The sequence below is a fragment of the Melospiza georgiana genome, chromosome 4, assembly GCF_028018845.1.
Source record: "Melospiza georgiana isolate bMelGeo1 chromosome 4, bMelGeo1.pri, whole genome shotgun sequence".
NCBI classification, from domain to species: domain Eukaryota; kingdom Metazoa; phylum Chordata; class Aves; order Passeriformes; family Passerellidae; genus Melospiza; species Melospiza georgiana.
The window spans coordinates 73,988,709-74,016,069 of record NC_080433.1 but is presented as its reverse complement, the minus strand read 5'-3'; the positions used below and the strand labels follow the sequence as shown (position 1 = coordinate 74,016,069).

General features: G+C 39.9%; 1 protein-coding gene across 6 annotated transcripts; it reads left to right on the top strand.

Moving 5' to 3' along the window:
• Positions 1–34: 34 nt before the first annotated feature.
• Positions 35–26,356, top strand: LOC131082443 (solute carrier organic anion transporter family member 1A2-like). Of its 6 annotated transcripts, none has more exons than XM_058022350.1 (16): positions 35–95; positions 321–366; positions 12,749–12,847; positions 13,958–14,099; positions 15,465–15,597; positions 16,511–16,617; positions 17,295–17,441; positions 17,745–17,843; positions 18,291–18,524; positions 20,368–20,532; positions 21,418–21,613; positions 22,435–22,600; positions 23,257–23,441; positions 24,012–24,076; positions 25,188–25,305; positions 26,168–26,356. In XM_058022350.1, exons 2-16 carry the CDS (start codon positions 343–345, stop codon positions 26,325–26,327), a joined length of 2,040 nt encoding a protein of 679 aa, XP_057878333.1. In that variant the 5' UTR covers positions 35–95; positions 321–342; the 3' UTR covers positions 26,328–26,356. The 6 variants fall into 6 exon arrangements, with proteins under 6 accessions (XP_057878333.1, XP_057878332.1, XP_057878334.1 ...); XM_058022349.1 differs by having other exon boundaries at positions 12,746–12,847; XM_058022351.1 differs by lacking the exon at positions 35–95 and adding an exon at positions 124–216.
• The last annotated feature ends 1,005 nt before the right edge of the window (positions 26,357–27,361 follow it).

The following is a 27,361-nucleotide window of genomic DNA, read 5'->3' as shown; positions in this document are numbered from 1 at the left end:
CTGCAAACCCCCTTCTTTGTTGGTTTAGTCTGTAGTAGCAGCTTTTCCTTGCAATGGCTCAAGTTCCAGTGCTGGCTCACTTCAGGCTACTCGAGGTGAATACAGAAGGAATATTTAGCTGGGATAGTAACTTCTCAACTTGATTTCAACAGCCTGCAAATGAGGCTCTAGAAAGTGACAAAATATTTTGTTGATTGTGGTAGATGTTGTTTTGGGGTAGGTTTTTTTGTGTGTTGTGTTTGGTTTTTTTTTTTTAAAAGAGTGCCACTGCTGGATATTTTTTCTCTGTTTTTTTATGATCATTTACTTCTTTTCACCAGGTTCCTGATATTCCCTCTCTGGATGGACAGTCCCAGTGTAAGAGAAGTAAGTGCAGTATTTTATCTTCACCAAGACAGTAAGTTCTGTGACACATCTGAAACAAGTTTATCTCTCCAAAGACTCACTGTAGAATTTGACTATGATGAAATAACATTCTGGTGTTAATTTCACTCTGGCAATTTTGCTCCTCTGAAATGAAGGCATGATTAAACCCCTTTTACAGAGAGTGTATTGTGCTGAAAAACAATTATACAGGTACTCCGCCTGGGGATTGACATCAGCCAATCTTCCCTGCTTGGATGTTGAACTTGACAATGCCTTATTGTGCTTTTTTCTGGGTGGAAAGAGATCTGTGTGCCACTGACACTCAGCAGAGGTCTTTATGCTCAGCCTGTGTGAGAGATGCTGTTTCAAATCCTGAAAAACAATAGATAGATAAGTTTGTGTTTAAGATTTTAAAAAACTTCATTCAATCTTCAGAATCTCTTCTGTTTAAGGCATTTAAGTGAATGGTTTCTGTATCAAAATTAAATCAAGCTATGGCTCAAGAGAAATAAAATGAAATACCAGTTTTCAAATAAATATTGATCCCAAATTCCATTTGCAGCTGTCCTGCAAAGCAGATTTGGGGGGGAGGCACTAATGCTTTGAGAGAAGAACAGAAAGGCTGCTTCTTGAGTGCACTGTGGAAATGAAAGTGGGCTCATGATGTCCCAGGAGCTTTGCCAGCCTCCTGGGCTGCACAGCATCTTGGCAGGGTCAGCAAGAAGTCTCTCCAGCAATTAGTCACATGTAAAGTTAACAAAAGTAAAGTTTTGCAGCTCCTGCTGCAAGTTCTCTTAAGCAGCAGTAGTGTTTTCCTGCACAAACAGGAATGGAATATTGAATTGTGGAATCTCTTTGACAGCAGAACAGTTCATAACTCAAATTTCAAGATGCTGGCATGAAATACTTTACTGTTTGTACCATTCAATGAGTGGCTGGAAAGTTATTTTTACCACTGACAAAGTTCCTTTACCTTGATCTTAGAAAAAGCCCTGTATTCCTCTGCATGACAACTTTTAGCTGTTGACAACATAGAGTTCTCTGACATGTGTTGTATCAGCCTGAGGAAAAAGAAAATCAAAGAAAACCAAGTGCTCTTATTAAAGAAATCTGTGATCACTTCTATTCTGAGGAGTAATGGTAATTTTAGATATTTATACTAAAATGTTTAAGTGTTTATGCAGAGATTTGTCTGAAGAATTGTGCCTATAAGAAGGTTAGGTGACACCAGAACTGAGGTTCAGAAACAACCCAGCAGACATGTTCTCCCAGTTCCCTGATCCCTTCTGGGAGCTGCCCACACAGTGTCTGGAGCTGCAAAATGCTGTCCATGCTGTGCACTGGCAGCAGAGGAACAGGGAACAGCCTTGTCCCAAGGGTCTGCTGCTCTCCTGTCCCCCCAGGACATGTGGGACCTGTGTCCCTCAATGCCAGGTGAGCAGAGACCATCCCAGTGCCATTCCCATGCAGGAGTCTAAGCCAGCCTAGGTGTCTGTGCCTGTTTCTCCTTCTTGCCTACAAAAGCAGCCTTGGGTGACTCCTCAGGTGCAGATGTTTACACTGTGGGTGCTGAAATGCAAATTGAATTAATTCCACCAGAAGTGCTTCAACTCTCATATTGAGAGAGATTGAAGGTTGTCTCCTTCTTTCTCCCATTTATCTTTTTCTTAGGCTGTTCTTGGCACCTGCTGGGCAGCTGGTTCCCACTTTCAATGTCCAAGTTCTACATTTGCTTAATAACATTAATAAGACAGGTTAAGACTCTTGCTAATGGGTATGTCTCCCCCATTTGGGAGTGTCAGAGCCACATTCCCTGGTGCAGGCACTTCCCCAGCAGCTGCACAGATGTGTGAGGCAGGGGTCTCCAGTAAATTATTCTGTTGCTCAGTTACCAGGAGCTGGAAGTGTGGGAATAACTGCTGGATTAGTTGCCCTGTTGTACCAAAAGGGAGAATGGAAAGGTTTAGTCATTAACTTACAATCTAAATTTCAACTATTTCAATACTTATTTCAGTTTTTGGAATAAACCAGCAATCAGAGCAGCAGCAGCATTACCATCCATCAGTGTAAACATTCCCAGTAATGACACAGAGCTGTGCCTGTGTCATAGCTTTAGCTCGTACGTGAGCTGAGCACAATGGCAAATGCAATTCTTTATAGCAATTTCAGTAGCCTTTCAATCTTTTTAAATTAACCTGCAAAAGTAAAGCAAAAAAATTTCCAAAAGTAAAGCATAAAAAGGAGGTTTCATTGATAGTGTCAGCACCTCTGAAAAAGTCAAAGTATGCCAAACATTAAATTAGAAGAGTAAATCAGGTTTTCTGTTGTCATTTTTTATGTCCTAAAATATCCAGGATTGCCCTGGTTATCAGGACACTATTCAGCACTATTGTAACGAGTTAGCCTCTTTCAACCTAGTCATTATGTGAATTCTGTGAATGAAAACCTATGTGAAGCATCAGAGGGAGTGTAAAATCACTCTAGACAAGTGATAATGATAGGAACCTTGATTGTTCCCAAGATTTTTGGGATGGCAAAGTCTGAAAATTTTGGCTATAATACTCTCTTCCCAGTATTTCTTGTTTGCAAACCACAATGTTTGCACTGTCTGGTGTGTGTGAAGTTGTGATTTTTCTACCGTTAGCACTTAAGCTGTGTGCAACTGCTTTGTTCAAATAGTGTTTTATTAAATATGCTTTTGCTAGTACAACTTTCTTTGTTACCCCTGCTGCATGTGGGCCATTCCAGTGCTGATAAAAATACAAAGAGCTGTTCCTGTTGATCCCAAAAGTGATGTTAAACCTGAGGAAGAAATATGTAAGAAGCAACTGAGAGGTAAGAGGTGGAAAGTTACTCATTTCTCCCCCAGAGGAAAAAAAGATGATTCAGGAATAAACAGTGTCCATCCATGGGATTGATGAGCAAATGAAAAGGAGTAATTTGGGTAGTCAGGAGTATTTTAAACCAACTTTTATGATGTATTTTGTTACTCAGCTCACACCATTGACAGGGCAGTGACGTAGCCTGCAAGGACTCTTGGTAATGATTGCAGTGAGAATGAGCTCAGCAGCCTGGGCTGAATCAGTGCCTGTAGCTGGGAATCCCTCAAACAGGAGAAATAAACTCCATTTTAGATCAGAAAAGGCAGAACTGACAGCCCAGTGGTTGGGGAGTTTTAGTTCCTAGTGCTATTCTTACTTACAGTTTATAGAGTTTTAATTGCATCCAACAATTTACCTTTGAATACAACAGAAGGTTTAACTTTTTGACTTTCATTTCCCCTGTCTCTCCTGCAACCTGTTTCCAGGAATTAAAAGCAAAGGCAGGACTCCCTTTTGGTTATCAATGCCACTCTCAAGAGCTGTAAACCGTGCTGATGGTAAATGTGAATATGGAATAGAATTACTGTTCTTCCTTTCTGGTAAACCAAGTCATCCATTGCTTCCTGCTGTACTAATTATCCTCAGTCTCTTTCTATAGCAATTAATGTAGAAAAAGTTGTTCAGGTCTCCAGGATCTTGCTGGAATGTACACCCGCTGTTGTAACCATACTGTTGTTATTATATTCCTAAAGTCCATACCTTCTAGCTGGTTTTCTCACATGCAGCTCTTCCCAGCAGTGCTGTTTCCTGTGGCTCTGCCAGGACTCCTCCAGGACTCTCAACCCAGCCCCTTTTATCCTAGTAACCTTCACGAGCCACAGCTGCTGCCCAGCTAAGGACTTCACAGCTGTGGCTCATTTAGGATAACTAGGACTGGGGCAAGGCCACTCATCCAGTACATAGATTTTACAGGGGCTCCTACTATACTACTATAACCTGCCACTTCTGCCATAGAGCAGGGAGTTCTCTAATGTGTTGGATTCATGTGTATTTCAAAGCAGAGCAAAAAGCCTTGCTGAAAGGAATGGCAGGGTGAATATATTGAATTATAGAACCATAGAATGGCCTGGGTTGGAAGAGACATTAAAATTCATCCAATTCCAACCCCCTGCCATGGGCAGGAACACCTTCCACTCTCTCAGGGTGCTCAGAGCCCCATCCAACCTGGCCTTGGACACTTCCAGGAGCATCCATAACTTCTCTGGGCACCCTGTACCAGGGCATCACCACCCTCGCAGGGAAGAATTTCTCCCCAGTATCCCACCTAAACCCACTCTCTGTCAGTGTGAAGCCATTCCCCCATGTCCTGTCATTCCATACTTTTGTCAATAGTCTCTCTCCATCTTTCTTGTGGGCTCCCTCCAGGTCCTGGAAGGCCTCAATTTGGCCACCCTATAGCTATTAAATGACAATGAAGTCTCCCTAAATGCTCCTGTTAGGGGAAAAAAAGAGAGGAATTAGGCATGTGTGGAAGTGCTGCTTCTGATTTAGTAACTGTGAGAACTCTCCACCCCTTCCTCCCCAGCCCAGCAGCTGTGATAGAGAGCACAGACATCTGCAGAAGGTGCAGTGAGACCAGGAGCCACCCTCTGTGCTCCCCAGACTTATTCCATTGCAGGTGAATCACTGGGAAATGCAAAGCAAAGGAAATCACTCACCTTTTAGAGAAACTGCTGATTTCCAAAAGAATTCCACACAGGTTCATGCCAGCCCTCCACACCTGAGGCAGTGCCTAAGTTTTTACCAAGTTTTCTTTTAAACTATCCCACTTTTAAAAAAACTGAATTTTTTTTCTTCTCTGCAAACTGCTGCAAGAGAATGACAATCTGGCTTTGTCTTGAAACATTCTGAGTCTTTCAGATGATGCTGTCTTGACAGCTCTGCTATTAATAGTGGCATTTTCCCTGCTGTTTAAAAAGGAGGCTTGTGCTGAACTGAGGATCAGTCATGTTCATAATAATTTTTCACCAAGAGTAGATGCAGTCTGTGAGCTGACGTAGGAGAATTTACGTTGCCAATACCATGAAACATTAATTAATTTATTTATGGCACGTCAGCACACCTAGCTGAAAAATAACATAGCCCTTCTTCAAGAGGAAGTGCAGTAGGGCTGGATTTACAGCATGCCTGAATCATTGTGACCTGACCTTTTCTTTCTGCTTGGAGATGAGAAAAGCCTTTGATAAGCACAAGGAACATGAAGAGGTACCTGGAAATGTCTTTCTACTGTAAGAAGTCACTAAAAATTCATTAGAAGTTTAACATATGCATCTGAAAACATGTAGTGGATTTTTGGTCTGTTTTTGGGAATTTCTTTTACTCCAAATATTGCCGTTTCCTTCCATTTAGCAGCAAATCCACTTTTGGCGGAGCTCGTCCTTGATAACAGAATTCAGGAATGGTGTGAAAAAGTCAATACTTAAATGTGAGCTTTCACAAATCATTTAGGAGCTTCAAGTGACATGTCTAGGCCAAAAGGTGGTGGTTTCTTGCAATAAATGGTTATTGAGCCAAACACTCAGTGGAAAATTGAAAACATGCATTATTGTGAAGGGGGGAAAAATGAGGCTCCGGGGCCCTTCAGTCATTAACATCCTGAAATAATTTCATATTGACACATACTGTGCCTATGAATGATAACATTTTAATAGGAAAAAGTTGAAAAGTCACCTTAGGAAAGCATTTAATTGAGAAAAGAACCTTGTGCAGAGCAGCAGAGAGGCACAGACCTCAGGAGAAATGTCTTTAAAATCCACAGGTGTTGGATACCTACTGTACATTTAGAGTGGGTATCTTGAATTCTGCTTTTGATTTCAGAGTATTTTCTGCTACATAAATTACTGTCTGCATAGATAATCTTTTTTATTATTACTATTTGTCTTGATCTGCAGGATTCCTACACATTTCCACTCTGGCTAGTGACCATGATTCTAGTGACTGTAGGCTTGATTTTGTTAGTTTTCACTAACAAAAGTGAAAGTTTTTGGGAGTTTTTCTAACTAGATTTTGTTAGTTTTAACTAACTAACTTTCATTTTGTTAGAGTTCCCATGGGCTGCAAATGGCTCTTTTCATTTTAGGGAGCTCTCACATCCCCACATACTTGTTGAATTGTATTCATGCTTAGGATATTGTGTTTAAAAATGAGCAATGTTGACAATGCCATGTATAATTTCATGTCAACAGAACATTTCATACTTCATGTAAATGAGGGGTTAACACATTCTTAAACTATTTTTTAGGATGTTGTCATAAGCAGGCATAATCTTCATGGAGCTGTGGATCACTACAGCCCACTGCTTTAAGTCATACATCATCCTGCTGCCTTTTATCATACTCATAACAATTTGTAGAAGTTAAAAAAGCCACTGTTGAAAGAGCTGTAGAGATTATCACCATAGAGGTGAGGTATTTTTTACCCGAGACTCTTAAAGCTACACTGTTATTTGAAACCAGCACTTTAATTTTTGTTGCCAAAAGAGGATGTATATTTCATGCAACTTTAGCCTTTCTGAGGAAGAGTATCTATTTCAGGAGATTCTAGGAAAATTTCCGATGTTTAAAAATGAAATGTCTGTAGAAAAGCCATGCCCACAGGTGCCTGATTCCCAAAAGGTCCTGGATCTTCCCCTCGGATGTTTCACACCCTTTAGGACTGAGCTGAGTCCAGAGTGCCCACAAAGGCCAACAGTGTCACCTTTAACCATCTCTGCACACAGAGCACATTGGCACACCCCAAATCCTCCTGGAGTGATGGATAGTGAAGTGAAATGCTATCAGGTTACATAAATCACTGATGGATGAATCACAGGTAATGTCATTTTTTCCAGAGGAAAAGGCTCCAGGGAGACTTGGAAGCTTTGAGCTGCCAGTCAACCTGCAGTTTGTTCCTTCAGCTTTTCTGAGAGTATGTTCCTGAGACAATTTGCCTCTGAGCTGATCACACAACAAATCCCTTTGTACTTCAACTAGGAAGCACTGCCCAAAAGTATATAATTAGGTTTTCAACGTTCTGAAAAGCTGTTTTGACAATTAAAGCATTTATGTTTCCTAACATTTAAAACCAGAGGTTTATACAACAGAATATCTTCCAGACTTGCAGCAAACTTTATGAAGAATAAGGAATTTTATGCACTCATAAATTTTGCTGCAAGGCTAGAAGGCATGAATATGCTTTGCCAAAGCAAAAGCAAAGCCCCCAAATCCATACAAGTGCAAATCAATGGGCTAAACTGCTTTCGCAAGGCAGAAATTATTATGGCAATATCACTGGTTTAAATAAATAGCTAGTTATGAAGCCAGGCAGCAATAATGCTTTGCACCTATGCAGTACTATCTCCAAGGAAGGGTCTGAATGATTTTTAGAAAAGTCTGCTTATTGTTTTTATTTATTTTGTTTTTATTATTTTTATTTTTTTTATTGTGTTGCATGGCAAAAAATTGAGGCAATCATGACTTGAAAGGGATGAGTAGAGTGGATGGCAGACTTCAGGACAGAAAACAGATCTGAATTTTTGTTTAGCCTGCAGCTGACATGAGTTCCACTGATGTGAAAGGGAAAGAAATATTACTGGATGGTCAAAGTAAGTCTGAATTCAGGCTCAAACTGGGCAGAAAGTTTTGTGCCTGTGTGTGTTTCTACATATACAGAGGCAAACATCAACCTACATTTTTATTAAATGCAGATGGCTGCTTTTCTACCTGGTTTGAGTAGATCAAGGTTTTACCTGAGTCTCTTCACTAGTCACTACAATGAGACCTTGTGGCTCCTCTTGTTTAGTTTGGTATAAACACTGCCTATATAAATGCATTTTTGATTGATGGAGAATCAGTTAAATTATTATATATTTCCTTATTTTGAATCCTTCTTTGATTTCTTTTGAGAGTAGGCTCCCAAAATATCTTGAGCAGGTTTTTTTTTTTGGTTTTTTTTTTTTGTTTTTTTTTTTTTTTTTGTTTATGCAAATGTTGGGACCCCTATGAGTGGGTGAAAGGAGTGAAAATGCTGTAACAGGGTCTTTGTTGTGAGGTTCCTATGCTCAGTTCTGCTGATCTGTTCAAAGGCTGAAGTTTGCAGTGAAGTTTTGGAGCATGGACCCAGATCAGGACACAACCCTGAAAACAAATCCTGTGTTGTCCTTGTAAGAAACTCTCCCTGTTACCCTCTATTTGACTGGGAGGTGCATGGACTGCCAGAGAAGCAGCTCCCAGCAGACACTTCTGAGAAATAGAATGGTTTTAAACATTGCCCTGGATCTGAGCTGATGGGGGAAATGATGGTGAACCTGCTCTGTGTCATGACATCCTCAGCCCATGGGTGCTGTGGTTCTGTGCAGATGCAGCTCACATTCCCACCTTTTCATGGATTAGAAGTGGCTGCTTACAGCTGCAGTGCTGGGAAAGAGCTTAGTGGTTTCAAAATAAGCTCTTGTGTTTAGAGTGAGGGCAGAAATGTCCTTCCTGGTAGGTAAATCATCATGCCACATAACATTGAGACTAGGACCAATAATGGATTGTACTCTGCTTTTTTCACTTAGGACTTGAAGGTGTATCTACTGATTGCTAGATGAGATGTCTGATGGACTTAATTGAAGTCAAATGACCTCTTCTTGTTGTGTTAGCCAGGACTATTTGTGCTTGGTCAAATTATTCTCTGATTTTGCAATGTAAATCAGTAATGAGTAATCTCATTCCCCTCTTCCCTTCTGACCCTGTGCCACCCTTTCCTAAAGTCCACCCAACCTGTAAATTTACACACTTAAGTGCACTCCCAAAGTTCCTCTCTGGCTTCTGGCTGCTCTCTGGATGTCTTCAGTGCACAGGAGTGTCAGAACTTCATGCTCAGAGATCTGAAACAGATGTAGCCCCTGGCCTTTGTTTTTGGAGGGAAAAGAAACAGATGGGCTTAATTTTCCTTCTGAGAACTCAGTGCATGTCTGTCACATCTGAGCACTCCAAAATGCACAACTGAAATTTGGCAAAAACACAAGTTGCCCCATACTTGGTTAATTTTCAACAATGTAGATTTAAAGTCAAAGTTCAAGCGTGCCATATCAGTGATTTCTTGCAGAGACCTTTTCAGACTGTAAGTACCTCATTGTTTTGCCATGAGGAGATTTTCCGTTGTCTCAGTCTAACATTAGTGTAATTGCTTTTGAGTAAGAGTTTGAACTGTACCTGGTAAAACAAGATTTCAAAAAGCTTTTTGCAACCAGAAAAATAAATTAGTTAAAAATCCTGCCACCATAATTGCTTTCTGAATCGTTATGTTCTGTGATTTTTAACCCTGTAAACAAAATTAAGATGTGGCAGTTTATCTATCTGTATGACTAAGCTGAGCTAAATGGAAGATGAATTGTACTTTGAAAGTAGCAAATCCTCTTGGGACTTAGGCAAGGCAACTTGCAAAACATTGCATCATCAACTTTAAATTCAGATATTTGGGTGCTTTTTTTCCTTTTTATTAGTTTGTTAGAGTGATGATGCCTTGTGAAGGCTGCCCTAGAGCAGAGGCTGGGCAGAGTTACAGAACAAAGCAGGGATTTATTCAAAGCATCTCCTCCATGGATGCACCTTGGGCAGCACCAGAGCCCAGCCAGGGCTGCACCCAAGATGAACCAAAACGGCCCCAAAATGCACGGCCGGGCACGGGCTCTGTCCCTGGGATCAGTTCTGCTCCATTTGCACCTTGCAGTTCATTGTCCCATTCCAGCTTTAGCCCAGGCAGTCCCACCCTGCTTGTTTTTCTCTCTGCAGCCCACGGGGTTTGTGCTCCTGGGCTGAGATTTGGGTCATTTGTCCTTGGTGCCCAGCTGGAGCAGGAATTGTTTTGTCTCCCTGCTCTGTGCACAGAGCTCACCATCCCCTCATGTGAAGCTCAGACCCACACTCTAAAGCAGCACAAAATCTGAAAACATAAAAGCTAAACCTGAGGCATCAGTGAAATGTGATTTAATGTGATGGTTTGTGTGGGACAAGTGGCTCCAAAGTGATGTCTCAGTGCTTGCCTGCTGCTGGCAGCTGCACCAATCCAGCCTCTTTTGGTCCTCACTGGAAGGCTCAGCTTTGGTTTTAAGCCAGCCTTCATCAGCCCAGGTCACCCTGGGTGCTCCGTGTCCTCCAGCTGCTCTGAGCCACCCCCACAGTGAGAAATCTCTGTGCATGTGCAGGGTGGGTGTTTTCTGATCACCTGTGTGTCCTTCTGGCTGCCCCTGCAGGTTCACTCAGACAGTGGAGAGGATGGAAGAGGCAGTTCTGGGCATTGCCAACTTCCTAGCCTGCCATAAATGTGTCACCGGCTCAGTGCAGAGGTGGAGGGAGGAATTTTACTGCCCTGTTCCCTGAAATTTCAGTGAGCATTGCAGGCTTGTGAGTGGGATTCAGGCGCAGGTGCTCACATGAGTGGACTCAGGTGCTCGTAGGTCACTAAGAACCCAAGGGCAAACTTTTGCATACCCATTTTAAAATAAATGTATTTTAATAGAGCTATATTTTGGCCCGTTCAATGAGATATAGAGGTTTGCAGGTGAGTCTGAAGAGCCCAAGAGTGTAACCAATGTACCCAAGAGGAATGTACAGTGGAGAGCAGGTAGATGGACAAGGGAGTGAGAGCACACTTGGTTCATGGGACCAAGAAATGTGTGTTCATAGACACAGAAATGGTAATTTAAATTCTAACCTGGACTTAAAGTGTGGTGTGAGTGCACCTGAGCTGAGTGAGTTATGCACCTGTGTCTTTCTGATAATTCAGGCTGTTAGTCTATGTTGGCATCAGTAACATTTGATGAAGTGTGACCACAAAATATTATAGAGCTGAGGAAAGCAATTTCAGAATCAGAGCTGGAAATAATGATTCTGTCTACTTGGTTATTCAATTAATAATCTTAATAATCTTCCCAGTAAAAAATTGGTTGAAATGCTTTTTTTTCCTGGATCCTAATTTCTGCTGTGAGGGAAGGTATGAATAATTAAAGGCAAACAATGCTGTTTTGACTGCTGTAATTTCATGAGGAGCAGTGTGATGTGTCTGATCCCCCAAGTCAGGTAACAGGGTGCTGCCTGGTGTCTGGTAGCTTGTAGCACCAGGAAGGAAAACCTGCAGTTAGCCAGATGATGTTCCCTGGGTGTGACAGTGAAATGCAAGGAAATACAGTGAAACTGGTACAGAAAGGGAAAGAATCCCTTTGCCAACTCCTAGAAGAGGACAAATATAGGGTATTGCTTCATGTTTTGGTATTGCTGGTGGGCTTCAGAGAAAAGCAGTATTTAGATAAAGCATTAATGAGTCCCTGGGATATAAATTTTGTTTCAAAGGGGAAAAAAAGAAAAAAATTAAAATAAATAAATAAATAAAAAAAAAAAGCAGCTGTGTGAGTACAGTTTAGTCCTGTGATTGAACACAATTTGTAGAAGTATCTGTGAGCAAAGCAGAGATAAAATTTCTGTATCTATCGCAGATAATTGTCTGAGTGCTGAGCACCTACTGTTAATTGTAAGGTATTTCCAGGAATGCTGTAATAATGCATTGTGCTTTTCAAAGCTGAAAGTGAGAAAGCAGCTACAGAAGGAGTTAATGCCTGTGGACTTGCTAGGAATCAAGTTAGTTAGGAAACACATTTGAGAGGATTAACATTGTTGTAGAAATGAATGTTTGGAGAGATTGGCCAGGAGGGTGCTGAGGTGAAGAATTTGGAAGGCAGCTGAGTCCTCTTGGTGGGCTGGTCAAGCTTCTCCCCATCCCTGGACCCATGAGGGCGAGAGCACAGAGCAGAGCAGGTGCTGCAGGATCCCTTGGGAAGTGTTCCCCAGACCAAAAAGAGGAAATTCACCTGTATCCATCCTGTCTATCAGGTAGGGCTCTGCCTTGCCCTGGTTTTTTTCACCTTACTCCATCAGGCCCCAGGGAACTGTATTTCATAACTTTATGTAATGGAGTCTCTGTAGGAGCCCTTGGAATGAATAGAATAAAATTTTGATTCATTGTGCAAACCCTCAGATGTGTTGGGGCTTTTACAGGTCAGTATATCCAATCCCTGGAATATATTGCTCCTTCTTTGAACACACTTTTGGAATATATGTAAAATTTCAACAGAGCAGGCAGCTTAGCATTGTGAGACACTCTAATCATCAAGTTGAAATGGAGATAAGCAAAAGTAGGCAGATGAATAAAGAGGAATATTTTTGACAATCTTGGGAGGGGAAGGAGAATGGAGTCTGTTTTCTGTCCATTTAGAGCTCAAGCTCGTCTGGTGGTTTTGGTTTGATTTTGTTTTCCTCTGTTTTAATGCCAAGAGATAATGTCTCTACTCTAACCAAGTTATTTAATTTAGAATAAAATCCATAGTCTGGTAGGCTTTGTTGCAATCCAGTTTGCAATTATTGAAGGAAAATGCTGAAATGTCAAATCTCTTAAAAGGGATATCATATTTTTGTAAGCATGGGACAAAAACTTTTGTTCTTTTCTCTCATCTTTTTCCAACACTGTAATGGGATGGCCAGCAGACTCAGAAACAGACACCAGTGTCAATTAAAAAAGGCAACATGAAGGAGCCTGAGAAGCCACGTGCAGAGGACAAATTCTGCTGCATTTCCAAGTTGAAGGTACAGCCATATTTTAGTGATTTTGCAAGAACACACAACTGTAATTACTGCATTTACAGAATTTTGGTAGAAGTTACAGCCTAGATTAAATGAATGGATTAGCTGTTGTCTTTTACCCTTAATGCCCTTACAAAAGTTTGTAAACAGCTGTGCTGGTTTTTTCTCTCCCTGAACTTTCCACTCTGTGAGATGTTGGAGGTACTGATTGATTGCTGCTTTGAAACTTCACCACTGACTTTGTGTAATCCCCCTAGGCTAACACATTTACCCTTCCTTCTTAAAGCTGTGAAATGAGTTTTACTGACTGGGATGTGGCAGTAAAAACTGCCTGTTGATCTTGAATGGTAATTCAAGTAGTCAAAAAAATGCTAGAAAATCTTATAAAATAACTTTTTAAAAATAATAATTAAAAATCCAAATGTGTTTCTTTTGCTTTTTAGCTTTTGCAGTAGATTTATTTAAAAATAATATTGATTTCATTTCAAAAATGCTGTTTATAAAGAAGCCTGAAGTTAAAAGGGTTTGAATACTGCTGCTCTCATTTTAACTTTTTAGCTGTCAGTTGCTGCTAATTGTCTTGTAAAAAGGACGTGTTATTGACTCCTTTTGGTTGAAATTACTTGTTGTGGCCTCATGACCTCTGCTGAGATGGGAGAGCAGATCCTGGATGGAGTAATTCCTCCAAAGGAAAGGATGTCAGCTCTGCAAGCAATTTGTCATTTGGGTGAACAGGGGGTGGGAAGGTCCTGCAGGTGGCAACCTTGCAGCAGGCACTGCTGCCTTGGCTGGCTAAATGGGACCTGGGGCTGCTGAAGGCAGTCTTGGTCAATTAGAGAAGAAGAAGAACAAAGTTTGTTTGGTTTTTTTTGGTAGGGTTTTTTTTTTTGTTTGTTTGTTTTTGGGGGGTTTTTTGTGTTTTGGTTTGGGTTTTTTTGTTGTTTGTTTTTTTGGCAAAGCTATAACTCTAGAAAGGAATAGGTGATGGGATTTACACACACATCAGTGGAAGAGAACTGCTCACTTTTTTAAATGGAAGCACACCTTTACTGGGGGAAATAACCAAGGAATATGCATAAATGTATAATTTTTTACACATTCTTCCCTTCCTAGGTATTTCTGCTGGCACTGTCACTTGCCTTCCTTGGGAAAACCATGTCTGGTGCTTACATGAACAGCATGTACACACAGATAGAGAAACAATTTAATATCCCGGCTTCTTTAGTGGGCATCATTAATGGAAGCTTTGAAATTGGTAATCTCTCATTTTGATATTTCTGATTCTTTGAAAATTTAATCTGTGGTCTGAGCATGTCTTAGTGACTCTCATCTGCTCTCATTTACTCTGTGTGCAATAGTGGCCAACTCTGTCATTCTTTTGAGCTGATACGTAACCATTTCATGTCTTGGAAATTAATAGGACCTCTTGAATGGGCAAATTTAGGTTTAAAAACTGGTCCAGATAATTTCTGCACTATGATAAAATATGACAGAGCAACTAACAAAACAGAACTAGCTTATGAGATGTTTTCTTCAGATATATTCAATACACAAAAAAACCAACTATGTAAACTTTGTTTGAATTTAAGCTCATATTTAGAATTTTGTAGTTCCTTTAATTAAACTTGGTTGGAGTGGACTGTGAATCCTTATCTAAACTCAATAATATTTTAAGGTTTTGTACCTGTACAACTGTCCTTGCAAAGAAAATTTCCAGTTCTACTTTTAGTGCTCTTTACCTTGCCTGTCAGTAGATTTTATTGTGCAGTGACAAACTTATATGTTTATCTTTAAGTGTCATTCGAGCCACTGATTCAGCACAGCCTGTTTAGAAATGATACATAAAAAAGCCATTATTTTCTTTCAGAGCATGACGCTTGTCACTCAGAGACATGGTTTTGTTCTTCTGACAAAAAGATCATAAAATTAGTAGGTGTAAAATTATTAAATTGCTATTTTTATAGGGCCTGATTCATAACATGAAGCTTGATTCTTTTCTTAGTTGCATAGCAATAAGTGGAGAAAATCAACTGCTTCTAAGTGAAAGTGGAGGTGAGGAAAATGAAGATTTTTAGTACATTTTTGTTATTAAATGGTACTAGGTATAAAAACCTGTGACTTTTTCATTATTAAGCTATTAATAAAATTAATATTAAATTATTATTCTTTTTTTTTTTTTTTGTATGATGGTTATCTTGTGTTTATTATTTTCCGTACAAAAACACTATGATATACGCTTCTGTATTTTCCTACACATTACCAAATAAAGTATTCTTGGGGAATATTCCTAATAACATTCCTATATTATTCTGCAGTCCTGGGCCTGTTCTCTATGCCAAGTAGTGGGAAATTTTTCCTCTATAAAGGCACACTTAAAAGTCTCTCTCACTGTGATCTCTTTTCCACCCTGCCTTTTATTCTCGTGTTCTTCTCATGTGATGTAACTTTTCCAAAAAAAGATCATATAAAGCAGGGAATTACTGCACCATGTAGGCAGTTCCCTGTCTAGTGACACTTTTTAAAGACAAAAAAAGAAACAGGAGCTCACAAGACATGCTCAGGTTTGTAACTATTATGGGGTGCCTTGCTTTGCAGATGGTGACCCAGGTTCTCTTTGCAGGTAACTTGCTGCTGATAGCATTTGTGAGTTACTTTGGAGCAAAGCTTCACAGACCCAGAATAATTGCTTTGGGCTGCACAGTTCTGTCCTTTGGATGTCTTTTGATATCACTTCCTCATTTTCTGTTTGGGAGGTGAGTGTTGTGCTTAGCTCACAGCAGCTTCTGTGACCCTTGCTGGCATTAACCCTTTCATCCTCTCACTGAGGGTGCTGCTTATGGGGAGAGACATTGCTGAGCATGGATTCAGTCTGATCACTGCAGATTCTTTGGGTTTGCTCCTGAGATGGCTCCAAAAGTCAATCATCACCTCCTGAGGAGAGTTACCCCTCTGCTGGGCACCTGCCCTTGCCTTTGCCTTCATCCTTTTGCTCCCCTTTGCACGGGCTCTCCCAACTAACAGCTGTGATGCTGTCACTTTTAGCTCTTATCTGCTTGGATGGACAATAGAAATTGTGATTTTTAAAGATCTCTTGGTCTGGAACCTGGATGAGAGATCATACCTGGTCACTGTGTTGGCAGGAATGAAATTGGGTATTATCAATCATCACAAACTGGCACAACGAAATGACAGTGTTATGTAAATCATTTTTAGCCTGAACAATGCAGAATGAAAATTGGAACTCTGTTTTCTCTGCACTGCTAGGAATTTATTCAGAGAAAGAGACCTCCCAGAAGATAAGGAATAGGTGTTTCTCAAGCTATTTTCACTGCCAAACTGATTTCTTATATCCACAGTGCAGAGATGTTGTCTGCCTGTTCTGATTAAAAGAATAGCTAGAAGCAAATTTAGTACTGACCATAATGATCGTTCAACTCCTTTGAAATGATTTTTTGCTTGGCTTAAAAAAAAAGAATAATATAAGCTTGTGTAGGCTTTAATCAGCAAGGTGGTTTTTGATCCTTCAATCCTGTTGTGTCCAGCGTGGAATGACTCTGGCTACCTACTCTTATAGGTAACTCCATGACTCCAGCACGGACAAATGAGAATGGTTCTCATGAATATCTTCTCGACCTGTACATGCTTTCTTTCCTTTGTTTCCAACAGGTATCACATTGAAAGCAGCATTTCACAACGGGAAAATGTTTCAGTGATGCCTCTGTGCCTTGTTAATCACAACTTGTCCTCTCTGCCTACAGAGGAACCATCAACAGGTAGGACTTTTCCTATGTCTGTTGATGTTTTTTTCTATGTCTCTAGTGTCTAAATAAATGGATTTTTTTTTATTAGCAATCGCTTGTTTATTAAATAATGGGGATTGTTGATTAAATTATTTTCATCTAAATGACGTACAGGCACATAGATCCCATAGACCCTCATACCTGTGAATCTACTTGGGTAAGGTGATTGTTTATTGGTTTATGGACAAGCAAGGACTGTGATATTCATATATCTGAATCCATTTCCTGTGTGAAGTGAAAACTGGACTGAATGTGACCCCATCTGAATGTGGATTGCTTCACCTGTGTTTGGTGGCAGCAATTTAACATTAAAACAGGAGATCTGGATTTCATCTTTGGTCAGACACCCAGAAAGGCAGCAGCTGCTGCTGTCAAAGTTGTTTTTTATTGGTTAATGAATTTGCACTGAGAAATCTGAGCATGACAAAGGGGGAGAGAGCAGTGAAATCCTGAAGCAGATTATGGGATGAAGAAATCCCAGTTCAAGGAGAGAAAGGAAGTAAATAGTATTGTGACTAGTTATTAATATTATCTTTTATAAGACAGGCTTATCCACCAAAGCTTAAGCTATTGGTCAATTCTTTGTCTCCAGATTTTCATTAATAGTTGGGACTAAAACATTAATTCTTATTTTTTTGTTTTATCCACAGAATGTGAACAAGAGCCTGGGTCCCTGCTGTGGATTTTTGTGATGGTTGGAAACATCGTGAGAGGGATGGGGGAAACTCCCATCATGCCTTTGGGAATTTCCTATTTGGAGGATTTTGCCAAAGCAGAGAATTCACCTTTCTACCTGGGTAAATCCGCCCTGTTGCGGTAATTCCCCTTCTCCGAACACACAGGCAAACAAAAGCAAAAGAAAGGATTATTGTGATGCCCTTCAGCCCAATAAAGAAATGCAAAAAACATTACTTATTGCCTTATCAAAACAAAAATATTTTAGGACTTGTAATTTAACCAGAGAGAAACTTGTTGGAATGAGGCCATTTTTAGGTGCAAATGCTTTTTCAGTAGAGCTGTCCTAATCTTATGGAGCAATTCCAAGAAGATAATTGTGACTGGGTTCTAATTTAGAATGTTTTCTCTTTTTCCCACTCTAGCATGTCTACATACAGCAACTGTAATTGGCCCCTTCCTTGGTTTGTTGTTGGCTTCATTCTGTGCAGAGCTGTTTGTTGACATTGGATCAGTAGGTGCAGGTAATGGGTGAACATATAAAACCTTATTTTTAAGTCTGTAGTTGGTGTATTTTTCAGAGCTAAAAGAAGTTTCCTTGCTAATATGAGTAAATCCCACCAGGAGTTAATAACACCATGAGTTTGTTGACGTTTTTTTAGAATAGAAGATTGGTTTATAATTTTCAGTTCATAGGTACACAAATCAATCTGCTTGTAAATTATCTGTTGAAAAATTGTGTAATCTGGCTTAACAGAGGAAACGACTAGAATTAACTTAATACAAGCCACTGAAATTTGCCAGAAAATTAGCAACATTAGAAAAGAAAACTGGAGAATATGCTCTTTCATAAGCCTCATTTTAAGAATCATTAAAATGCTTTTATGTCAGAGGTGACCGGGAAAGCCCAAAATGACAGCAAAGAATGTTTCTGAAGTGATCAAGAAGTCTGTTTTTGTGTTTTATTCCAGATGAGATAACTATAGCAGCCACAGATGCCCGCTGGGTTGGGGCCTGGTGGCTGGGCATTTTGATCTGTGCGCTGCTCAATCTGCTGGTGGCAATTCCATTCTGGTTCTTGCCCAAGTCCCTGGTGAAGGAAGGTGAAACCAATGAACCTGAGGAGACAAGTGAAAAAACTGCAACACCATTGCAAGAAAATGATAAGAATGAAGCCAAGCAGACCATGTATGAAATTGCTAAAGGCAAGTTGTGTTGCATTTTATTCCTTTCTAGCTTTAGTCCTAAGGTGTGAACTCTGTGTACTTTGTAATTAAAGGTGGGTCCAAGATGTGCAATGCCTTCTCTGTTTTGATGTCTCTGCAGTTCAAGGGATTTGTACAGGAATTTAGAATGGCTCCTTGCAGAGGAAAAAAGCTGATTTCATAGATATGGGATCTGGATCCTTCCTTTTCCCCTCTTGCAATTCAGGTGTACGTAGATCTCTTCTTCCCAGGAAAGGACTGAAGCTCTGAAATCTGAGTAGAAATATTACAGCTCAGTGAGCTGGGCATGAGGCAGATATTAGTTGTTTGTGCCCCACATTCACTGGGCAGAAAAGCAGAAACCCAACATACATCTTGTGCATTTCTTGAGTACAGCTGAAAGCCCTAAAAGGGAATTGACAGAAAATTAACCCTCATAAACATTTAATTATTGCTGAACAAAGATGTATTCCACTCACATTTATTCACCTGGCAGCTTTCACATCTCTGGTCTTTCAAATCTATGTAAGAACATAGAGTAGGAGCTCCTACAAGAGTAGGAGCATATTTTTTTCCCTTCCTTATTTAAAGGAAAAATCCTTCCTACATTTCCTGGTTGGAAATGCAAGTGAATAAACTATGTCAAAGGCTATGATCTTCAGAGCAGCCTGTCCTGCTCAGGGCCCTCTGACAGGACCTCAGAAATTTTCAGCGAGTAAATTCCAAGTGGCAGCTCCCTCTCTGTGCTTTTCCAGCTGGGTCCTGCAGATCCATCACACCCAGAGTGAGTCCTTAGGTCCTGGCTGATATTGCAGCTTCATCTTGATAACCAGAGCATCTCTTTCTGCTGCCACCTAGCCTTAAATGAATCCATGAATAAAATACTGCTCTCCCAGCTCAGGTGTGGCTCCTTAGTGCTCCCGGGTTATAGGAATGTTTTTATAGTAAAAAAAACCCTAAAATAAAACTAATTTAACAACAATAAAATTTCCTTAAGAAGCTATGATTAAAAATGTCACTGCATCTGTAAATAATGCAGCTTATTTCTAGTGTTTCTAAGATTTGACTAATTTTTGAAAGATTTGCATACAGAGCTACTTCTAATAAGGTCCTTGTTTAGCTCTGGAAGATATACACCCATCCTAAGTGGTGCCCACTTTCAGTGAGGCCCAGTCATTGTTTTGTAGATGCCTAAATTTATCTGCAGAGTTTCTTGACAATAGCTCAGCACATTGATTAAGAGAGAACATTAGACAAAGGGGAATTGTGGGGCTTTTTTTATGGTTCAAATCCTGACAATGGGCATTATTCAGAGGAAAGACCTGTGTGAATCAGTTTCTCAGATGCTTACTTGGCTGAAAACTGGCTGATGCAGATTATGAGAGGATGGTGTGAATAACTGTGCTCACAGCTCTCTTCAGGCCTCTTCTGCCCCAGCAGCAAACCCCAAAATCAGAATTCAGCCCTCTGGGGCAGCTTGTCACAGCTCTGGAGCGCATTTCACCCCTCTGGATGCCAGCTGCAGGACAGGGCTTTTGCTGAGTGCTCTGGGGGCATGAGATGAGAGAAAAGGGAGGGAAGATGGGGCAGTAGCTGCTGCTGCTGTGATTTATTTATTATTTTCTTATAAGGAAGAGCTGCACTGATGTGCATGTGTGAGTGTGAGGGTATCTCTGGGTAGAGGACCCCCTGGACTAAGCAAGGGATCTTTGGCCTGTGGTGTCTGGCAAAGCACAAGGTTTATCCTGGTCCAGCTCAGGACCATTTCTGTTCCCCCCTTTCCCTCACGGCCACATTGTTTTCATAAAGCATCACACTAACTCAAGGCATTATTTCCTTGCAGATTTCATCCCCTTCCTCAAGGCTCTGTTCCACAACCCTGTGTATATGTTATTTATATGCATAACTGTGCTACAGTTCAGTGCCTTTGATGGCATGATATCCTTCATGCCCAAGTATCTGGAACAGCAGTTTGGGAAATCTGCATCAGATGCCATCTTTTTGATTGGTATGTTTGCATTTTGTTATGTTCTATCAATTAGTGATGTCTCTATTCAAATTATCTATATTTTCACATATATACTTATGTTCATGTGTATTTATATATACATACCTAGGTTAAATGCTTCTACAGGTGAGGGATATCACATTACAAAACATTTCTAAATGCCAATGCATTTTCTGCTAAACATCTAATTTTTTGTGCACAATTTTATAATCTAATTCCCATCTTTTGAATTGGGTCCAAAAATTCAGCTGATATGAAACTAAGCCATGTGATGCTTGTGTGAAACCATTTCCAACGAGTCTTTCAGTCAGAATTTGCTTCTTTTAAGCATCAGTCATCAAGGAATGATGTGAGAGCACATTCAGTAATCTCATCTCAAAACTGAAAGCCTGTTCCTCCTTTCTGTCATGCTTAGAGTGCATTAAGATGTGCACTTAATTAAGATGTGCACTTAATTAAGATGTGCACAGATCTTTTTGTTGAGTTTCCCAGTCAGAGGCTGGATTGAAACAATATAATTTTTTTCTTATTATTATTCTTTTTGTTTGTTTGTTTTGTTTTTGTTGTTTTTGTTTTTGAGTGGGACCTAGAGTGCAACTCTAGATTGCCGTTTTCCAATGAATAATTTTAGCCCTACCCTGTAGATCCCTCCCCAAGCAGTTCTCACCTGCTGTTGACTTTGGCAGAGGTTTTGGCTGTGAAAGGAAATTAGCAGAGACCATTTCTGATTGTAGTTAAATTATTCAGCCCCAGGCACCCTTTGAGTCTTTGCCAAACAAACCTTCCCTCACAGCAGCTATATAGCTCCCTCTCTAGCTGCCCTGTAGTAGAGTAGCTTTGATGGTCTCCTTTATTTTAACATGGAAGTTTCACTTGTTTAACTAGGTGTTTACAACTTGCCAGTTCTATGCGTTGGGTATTTTTCTGGAGGCTTGTTCATGAAGAAATTCAAGATAAATATCTATCAGGCTGCGAGCATAGCATTTTGGGTATCTTTACTGGAATACCTTCTCTACTTTGCTGCCTATTGGACTGTCTGTGATACCTCACCAGTTGCTGGTCTAACAGTTTCCTATCAAGGGTATGTTATTTGGGACTCAGGAGGACTTCAGTCTTAAAACACCAGGATGATTTTTCTTGTCAAGAATCAGCCAGAAGCTCCATTGCAATTCCCTGTTCTAAATTCTCAAGGCTTTCTGCTTGCATTAGACATTAGATCTGTCATGCCTTTTTCAAATAACAAAAGTGTATTAAAAAAGATATCCATGCAGTTGCATGTCCATATTAATTCTTTTACTAATACAGATAGTAAAGTCTGTAACTGCAGGTGAAAATAAAAATTGTTGGTGAAATCAGGCATACATGAGTGCAATTTCAGAATAAGAGAGGAACAAATCCCCTTCTTGTTCTTACACTGGTTTACTCAAATTTGATTACTATCAAGTTATCAGAGGGTATTTTATCTGCAGTTTCTTGATTTGAAATCCACCATTGATCATGGGAATCTTAGAATGGTTTGGGTTGGAAGGGATCTTAAAGAGTCTCTATCTCCAAACTCCCTGCCCCATGGCAGGGACACTTCCACTAGGCCAGGTTGTGCTTTGTGTCTGTAAAATGGACATGGAGGTGCCGATAGATACAACCCTTATGGACAATTAAAAATATACAGGCCATAGATAAGAAAAAAGCTGTGGAGTATTCATACCTTATTTACAATATTAATGTAATACAATACAATTTAGTGTCCTATAGAGAGATAAAAAGGCATGACTTCAGGGCAGGAGCATGTAGGGTTGGGTCCTGATTCAACACTTGAGCTAGAATAGAATCTTAAGCATTGCATGGGGTTACTGTGGGTATCTCATTACTGAAATATTAATTCATCTTCTGAATGTGTTTCAGAATAGAACAAGTTTCATATGCAGAAAATACTCTCCTGGCTGGCTGCAACATGGATTGTGATTGCCCACTTAAAATCTGGGACCCAGTTTGTGGGAGCAATGGGATCACTTATGTGTCACCTTGTCTTGCTGGATGTAAATCCTCAAGAGGAACTGGAAGGAGTTTGGTAAAGCATACATTTTATTGTACTGTAACTGTGAAATCAAGTAGGTGGCAAATATTTATACCAATATAGGATGGGGAATCATATACATAATTAATGTACATATAATATATATTAATATATTTTAACCTTATACCTTATATATTCATGTACATTGAATATATAAGGTAAAAAATTTGAACAAATTCATTGAGTAGCACCAGAAATTTCAAACTGCATAGGAAAATCGGTTTAAGTTTAAATTAAAAAATATAATGAAGGGCAATTCTTCTCTCTTAAGAACTAAAGGAATATTAAATGCTTAACAAGGAGTGAGAAATCATCCTGAAGGTGCTGCCAACTGGAAATCTGAGTGCCCAAGAACATTTTAACCAAAATGAAATTCTATAGCATGAACTATTAAAGAGATTATTATAATCTCTTTTACCCTGTAGATTTAAAGGTAAAATGCCAGGTAACCAGGCATTATGGAACTTTTATCCCCAAATACAGGGATGGCTGGACCTGTGGCTGGCCAACTGGGAGGGAGGCTCAGTGCAGTGCTGCTCATGAGTAACAGGTTTGAGAGCAGGAGACAGTGAGATGGGTGCCAACAGTGTGGCTTTGCCATCAGAGTGTGAGTTTGGACAATCTGTGCGATTAAAATACTCTTTTGATAGGTATTTGAAAACTGCACCTGTGTTGCAGCCTCAGGGTTTTCATCTCAAAACATCTCTGCAACTCTGGGCCACTGTGATGGACATGAAAGCTGTGACAAGATGCTCCATTATTTTTTAATCCTGACATTAGTCTGCAGCTTCATTTTTTCCTTAGCAGCCATGCCTGGATACATGGTCTTAATGAGGTACAGTAAAATTTCCTTGTCTTATGAAATCTACCAGACTTTTTATTCTGAGGTTTTAATTCTCCAGGGAATTAAAAGGTGTTTAGTTTCCATGTGGAAGGAGGAAGAGCAGAGAAATCTGATGTCATTTCTGTGCTGTTAAGGTTCAGTGTCATGTCACCTTTGTAATCTGATGCAGCTTCTGGCTGTCAGCTTTATCCTGAATGAATGCAGGAGCCCTGAGTCAGGGCAGTGGGCTATTGAGTGGTGTGTGATACCTGGGAGTTTATCAATCATTTTAATCAAATGATAATTTATGATGTTGAGTTAAGGCACAACTGCGCTGCACTTTGTGTTGGCTCTGATACCATACCCTGATAGAAGCTTTTCCTTTTGTGATTTGGCAGTCCTAGATAAGGAACTTTTCAGGAAACATCATCTAATGAGCATAATGAGATCATTATTAGAATGGTTTGGGCCTAATGTGATGAAGAATTTGATTAAAAAAAGGTTAAACATCTCTTATTAATGTCACCTCTATGAATACTTGTACAATGCAATTATCATCACAGTTATTGCATTATCATACAGGTCTCTAAAGCCTGAAGAGAAGTCATTTGGAGTGGGTATCCATGGGCTGGCTTCAAGAGTGTTTGGTAAGAAAATATCTCACACACTTCAGAAGAGCAGTTAGGGCTGACCTAGAGCTAGAGAAGGATCCCATCAGGGCTGTGGGCATGGCACAGGAGTCATTGCTTCTGTGGTGTGCCTTTGATCAGGAACCATTTAGGAATTCTTTTTCACAGCTCTCAGAGCATGGCAAAGTAGAACTGCTTGCAGTTTGCAGTTTTTTTTAATGGATAATAGGCTGGTATCTTGGTTTAACCCCAGTCAGGATCTAAGTACCATGCATCCAATTATTCTCCTCCCACATGGAATAGGGGGGAGAGCTGGAAAAAAAGGTAGAGCATGCAGGTTAAATAAAGAATAGTTTAGCATGGAAAGAAAGTAAAATATAATAATAATAATAGGAAAAATAGAGAGAGGAATAAAACAAAAGAACAAAAAGTGATGCAGAATAAAATTGTTTGTGAGCTGTTGACCAATACCCATCCCACTCCCAAACAGTCCTCAATCAGTCCCTCCCTGCCACTTCTCTCCACTCTGTGTACTCAACATGACACTGAAGGTTTTGGAATTTCCCTTTGGCCAGTTTGGGCCATGCTCCCCCCTGGTTTCCTGTGCAGCTCCTCACAAACAGAGCATGAGAGACAGAGAACTCCTTGATGTCAGCCCTCCTTAGCAGCAGCTAAAACATTACTGTGTTATCAACATTATTCTGATATTAAATCCAAACCACAGCACTGTACCAGCTGCTAAGAAGAAAATCAACTGTATTAACTGTATATTGCAGAAAGCAGGACACAGGACTACATCTGCTGCTCACTGGAAAGCCATTTGGCATTCCTTCACTCTTATTGTTTATGTTTATTGAAGGCAGCATTGACTCTCACTGATGAAAGAGAACCTTGGGTTCTGAATAGGAAACACTGTCCATGCTGCTGCATGTGGATGTTGTTTAACAGGCAGCAGGGAAGAAAATCTTTGGCTGAGGGCAGGAAAAAGAGGGAGCAGAAGATAAATAGAGAATGAGGCTCATGCTGCAAGAGGACAGGACAGATGGAGTGGGTGACAAACAGCATAGGCTCTCTGGTGGATCTGATAACCAGAAGGAAATCACAGAAATTTTGCTCATGTTCTTTTCAGCTGGAATTCCATCTCCCATTTATTTTGGAGCTTTGATAGACACCACTTGCTTGAAGTGGGGTACCATGACTTGTGGTGGAGAAGGAGCGTGTAGGATGTATGATGTTGTCACATACAGGTATGTTTTCTGCTTCATTTAAATTTCTCCTTCTTACTCTTATATTGCATGAGTAGAGATGTAATTTTATGCACTTTTTCTCCCTAGCAGACAAACTGCTCCTGTGTTAGAGATACAATACAACTTTACTTGACATTGGCATTATTTGCAAAGTGCAACCTTTGACACAGACATTGGAAAAACCTTTGAACAGAAATGTTCTGGTGCCATAATATTCACTAATAACCTCTCATGAGAACAAGCTCTGAAAACACTGAGTTATGATAAAAATACTGAAAAGCACTTAGCACATGTGGGTAAAAGGTTCAGTGGGTGACTGCAATATCTTTGAACAGGAAATGGTTGAAACAGTACTTGAATTTCAAAAAGAAGAATTTTATGGAGAAGATACATCTACTTAACTTGGAAATTGGCCCAGAATACTGCACTTCATGTTTTTGTAGTCCTTCAAGGACTGATGTGCAATTTTTAAAGAAAAGTCTTGTCAAACTTGTGGCCTCATACTAATTCCTTGTAATACTGTGTTGAGGTTGGTTTGGAAGAATATTCTTATGAATACTTAGAAACTTTAACCAGGTAGTCTGAGCCCTTTCAGGACTCTCTCTTTTCCCTATGGATAAAGCCATAGGAGTACCAGGTGCCTAACTTGCTAAATCATTTGCCTGAAATTGGGAGAGGTAAAAGGCCATTTTACCTTTTCATATTCTCTATTCTCACATTCTCATCTTCTGTGAGACCCAAAAGCATCAGGGCACAAGCTTTAGAGTGGCTTTGTAACCTTCACACAGCAATGTTTTTGCTGAATAGTTTTGTCCTTTTTTTACAAATGCATATCTTTAATGACATTCATTATTTATTTCAGGTGGCTCTATCTTGGCCTACCAGCAGTGTTACGTGGAGTGTCCTACATCCCAAGCACACTTGTTCTTCTCATTTTAAAGAAGCAACTGAAATCTGAAAAGCCAGTCTTATTAAATGAACCAATAGAAATGCAGGATAAAGGACAAGAAGCAGTGAAATAGCATTTCACAGAAGGACATGTTGGGAAAAATACATTGCAGTGTAAATATTGGGTATATCCTTGTGAAAAATTTTGTACTTTCAGTAAGGAACACTTGGACAGAGATTAATAGAATTACACATAGTTGTATCCTACTTACGTTATAAAAGTATCAATTTATAAACACAAGGCATGGGAAAAAATATGTTTGGTGCAAAAGAGCAAGGGCTAGAAAAAAGAAAACTTATGAAGTGCCAGGATTGAGTTGTCTGAGCAAAGGGCCCTGGAGCAGGAACATATCTGTTCAGTGCTGTTTCACTGAAAATAGAGAGAATTTTGCATTTGACTCCAAGTGATGCCAGATTTCATCTAGGAATTCTCATATGGTTTCTGTCAGAGTGTCACTGACTGTAGACAGCATTTGTGGCTTCTTTGGGCCCCAGTTTTCCACAAACTTATTTAATGATATTTTCAGTCCTTTCAGGCGGGGATTATTTGTTATTCTGCATAGTATAGGTGGTCAACATATTGGTTTATGATATGGTCTGGGTGTTGTGGTAATAACAATAAATTTTTAAAAATACATTTTTAAAAAATGCTGTGGTATGGTGATGTTTTAAGATTTGAATTGAGCATTGACAAGGAAAGGTAATCAGGAATCATTACTTCAGTTACCTGTTGCCCTGGGATGTCTGAAATATCTAGGGAAATTAAACCCTAAATGTCTCAGGTAACAAAAATGAAAGAAAACCCTGCTGATCTGAGTTATACAAGGTGCCTCTGTAGTTTGATGCATCCATGTTTAACATCTAATTTGGCAGTGCCTCATGTTTGGCCCCAGTGCAGAGCACCCTTAGGTCTGTCTGCCAGTGCCCATGCAATAACTTCTTGAGGCATTTTGTTACAGGTCCTGGTTATTTTATTTTATTTATTTAATTACAGGTTCTGGTTATCCTACTGCATATGGCATGCAGGGAGTTTGTGGAACTACCACAGACCTGCAAATATTTCCTACAAATTTCCTACAGGTGCTCCAGTACCTGCAAGTATTTCCTA